Source organism: Adiantum capillus-veneris, chromosome 15 (genome assembly GCF_014529385.1).
Source record: "Adiantum capillus-veneris isolate H3 chromosome 15, ASM1452938v2, whole genome shotgun sequence".
NCBI lineage: Eukaryota > Viridiplantae > Streptophyta > Polypodiopsida > Polypodiales > Pteridaceae > Adiantum > Adiantum capillus-veneris.
The window spans coordinates 157,785,190-157,789,050 of NC_140945.1; the positions used below are offsets into that span (position 1 = coordinate 157,785,190).

General features: G+C 44.3%; 1 protein-coding gene across 1 annotated transcript; it reads right to left on the bottom strand.

The window, feature by feature from the left end:
• Window positions 1-965: 965 nt before the first annotated feature.
• Window positions 966-3,637, bottom strand: LOC147441742 (protein SHORT-ROOT-like). Its single transcript, XM_086483791.1, has one exon. The coding sequence runs from the start codon at window positions 3,537-3,539 to the stop codon at window positions 1,671-1,673; it is 1,869 nt and encodes a 622-aa protein (XP_086339917.1). The 5' UTR covers window positions 3,540-3,637; the 3' UTR covers window positions 966-1,670.
• Between the last annotated feature and the right edge of the window lie 224 nt (window positions 3,638-3,861).

The window sequence follows — 3,861 nt, forward strand, 5'->3', positions numbered from 1 at the left end:
ACCTTTACCTTAATATACACTTTGAGCTTACATGTTGGGGTAATAGTAGTAACATCTTCTTATTGCATCCTTCAAAGTTTGTGGGAAGTACTTTGCCAGTCATTTTCATCGATATCCTTTAGATCAGTGTACTGCTCAAAGGCTTGCTAATGGACATCTAGATCATCTTTTCAACTGCTTTGAAAGTGGAAAAAGCAATTTTCAGATCACTAGATATTTGGATTTATAATCTTATTCCTTTTCTCAACGTATGGATTTATCCCTAGAATCTAGTTTCCTCTCCCGATGTCTGTGCTTGTATGATGGTCTGAGTCTACCTTCCATCTCTCATTATAGTTATCTCTGTGACTGTGTCAGGCTCATTCCCTCAACCAACATTTGCGTGTGATCCTTCTCGTTTGTATGCATGTTGGCATCACTGACATCATTATAAACTTTTTTTTTACCTTTCCCATCTGAATGCCGAGATCCATGTGATTGAGAGCGTCTCTCACCTCTTTGAATGTGGTCTTCTTGAATGTGTTGAGTGTTGAGAGACTCAATGCTCCTCATCCCCTCTTCTCCTTGGATTGGCATCAAATTTGTCATTCTCAAAGCCCGGTTACAAGGCTCTGATTCTTTAGCTACTATGTTGATGTGGTCCTGGTTTTCAACAAACACTGTAGTGGCTCTTTTTCCTCTTGCTGAACAACATTGACAACATTGCAAATAGTTGATTAGCTCCGAGTTCTAAGTAGGAGGCTAGTTTTTGTCAAGAGCTTTAGCTCACCACCGTGATCACCAGAATGGAATGAGCTGGTCACTCGATAGATATTTCAAGGTTAGAGTTCAAAGTCAAATGCCACATATCAGATCAAATGAGAGAAACAAAATCAAACTTCAAAAGACCAAGACAAAAGAGTCAAAAAGTCTGACAAATAACTCAACTAAATTGAAAGATAGAATTCAAATGATTTGAATTGAGACAGCTGAAATTTAGATATTCAGATTCATGACTAGTTCAAAAGTACAAATCTAGAAATCTCTAAGTACAAATGATACTGCACTTTGTGCTCAATTGGGTCCTATTTATAGATGCTCGTACTGGCTTTTGACTCGTTGCACACTTACACAGACTGTGGTAACTCTTAGTAATTCTGTCGTAGAAGCGGTTTCCGTGCAGCAACCATGTTGTTCATAAATGCCTTCTCTTCATATAAGGGGGCTCACAAAATAGAGCTAACCAATACCTACATGGCTGCCTCCCCTGTTCACATACAGCTATATACCAAGCATGTATATCAGTTACTCACACAGCACACCCTCTCTTGTAATGAGCAGAAAGGCTGCTATCTGTTTAAATGACATGGCAATCACTTTTTGGCGGGCCGCTACGAATAGAGCTCAAGGGCTAGCTCTTCCCAAGGTAGTAATCAGGGCAGTACCCACTGGCCAGAGGCTAATTGTAACCATCAATTCTACCCTTATTTAAGCCTAGGAAGCCTGTTGTGTACTCAAAAGGACAAAGAAACATCCTCTCTTACAACATGAATTGAAATACACAGTCAAGCTCCGATTGTCAGAGGTGAGGCATAAACACCAGACTCTCACCAGGCATTCCCCCAAATAATGCCATGTACCTGTCATGCCCAAAAGTACAAGGCCCACTATAATATACAGATACTCTGATGTCATTGCATTGGTGCCCAAACCGTGCAGGTGTGGATAGGGTAGTCCCTCCATGTGAGAGTTAGACTTCTTGGAGAGGGCTCAAGTTCTCCCACAGATGCATCTTTCTCATAAGCTCCATGGAGTAGACCCCAGTAAGACGGGTACATCTTAAGAAGCATTTTGACACGATGTAGCACATCATCTTCTAGACACACAGATTGGAACCCGGCGCGGCTGAGCCGTTGTGCCCATCCACCTAATTGCTCTCTCTTTGGATTTTCATGATACAAGGAATTCTCTCCATGAATTCTTTCTTCTCCATTGTTTTCATCGCATGCTATACTGTTAACAATCATTATTTTGGCCACTTCCTCTTGTACATGAAGCCTCGCTTGGTTAGCAGGCATGTCTGGCCTGTCCATGGAACCTACAAACACAGAAACAAACTGGTACAAACTGCAGAACCTCTCTGCAAAGGTGTTGGAAAGTTGGTCTACCTCATTCTCCACTATCACCATGATCTTCGGGTTGCATGTGCAAAGCATCCTAAGAACCATGTCACGCGGGCTTTCCCCGCCATATTTACTGCCTCTGATTGGAACACACTGTAAGGTTTGGTTCAAGTTGACAACAAGTGCTTCCCCTAGCCCCACATCTAAAGACTGTGCATCAATCTTTTCCAATGTGGGGTCATATATGACCTTAAATTTGAAAGAAGGGAGCCCCATCAAGTGCGCAAACCTTGTAATCTTGTTGCTAATGGCTTTCATAGCCTGCCTCACCGTGCCTTCACTTCGCATTATCACAACAGTTAGCCGTAAATGCGGCGCCCCCTCTCGCCTTGTTGCAAGCGCCTCGACGAGTGTTGGCCATTGCATACATAAGCATGACCAATGACTAACATCCACCACATGCACCCTGTCTTCTCCTTTCAAAGCCTCAAAGATTGCTGCATTGGAAGCCTCCTGTCCAAATGCTGACCATGGAGTCACCTCTCTCCACATTAACAATTTCTTCATGCCGAGGTCCAAATTTATGTTGAGGTTTTGAATGGATTTGGTTACTCTTTTCTGCAAAGCATGCCCAATCCCTTTCACTTTGCAGTGCAACGCATGAACGAAGTAGGATGCCATTCGACAATCCAAACTAGCATCTTTTGAAGATGACAAGCTGTTAAGCACCCACATCAGATGGTTTGTGCTTACCATGTCTTCCTTGGAGATGGACTTTGCACATGCCATGAGTAAGGTCGGAACCCAGTGTGTTGGAATGAGCCAAGGGGCAGGATGCTGCAAAACACTCAAGCGTTCATTCTGCTCTTCTTTGTAGGGCACCACATTCTCTGTTGCTGAACCAGAAACCTTTTTCCATGCCCAGTTGTCAACCGCTTGGTGCAACGATTTGACCGACATCTCGAATCCTTTTAAAGAAACCTCAAGAACGCATGGGTGACAGATTTCATGATGATGAGGGCATACATCGTGCTTCTCACAGAACTTGCATGTTTCCAAAGGGTTGCAGATTTCTGACTCATTTTGAAGATGGTGCTGAAGATGAGTGTGCTCCACAATGCTTGGACTTGTCTGCAGGTCTGGCCATGGATAAGGGCTTAATGGTGCATGAAGCCAGGGAGAGGCATCAACGGCCTCTTGCCAATGCGGGGTGAGAGCTCTACCGACAAGACCCTGCAGCGGATCTTCTAGGCAAGGATTTGTTGCATCATGCTCCCACACTTTGTACAGCTCTAAGTCTTTGTTGCCGCCATTGGTTGCTGCGTTCTGGTAGACTGTTCTTGATTTTTTGAGAGGTGGATTGTCTGCTGGTAAGCTACCGTGCGGGAAATCTATGGCTAGAGAGCGCTTCCGCCTGCTACTCACGTTGGGCTCCATCCTTCTGTGTGCGAGTGTGTGTTTGGTGTGCCACAGTTTGTGTGCGCGCGATCGTCCTCAAAGCTCCGGCACGTAGACGTGCTAGAGATTCTAACGTCCTCGGGGAGTCCGTCAAGGAAATTTCTATGCAGCCTCCATGCATGTTATGAGACTTAGGGGGTGGTCACACTCGGCATAGTTGTCAGTTACTTTTTCAGATGACTATTCCTCCGTGTGGTCACGCAAAGCTCTCCTATGGGTGAAATATTAGGGGGTGGGAATCATAGATATAAGTTACTTCTTTAGTTAGGTAATGCTACATAGTAGACCTATTCCTGGGCCT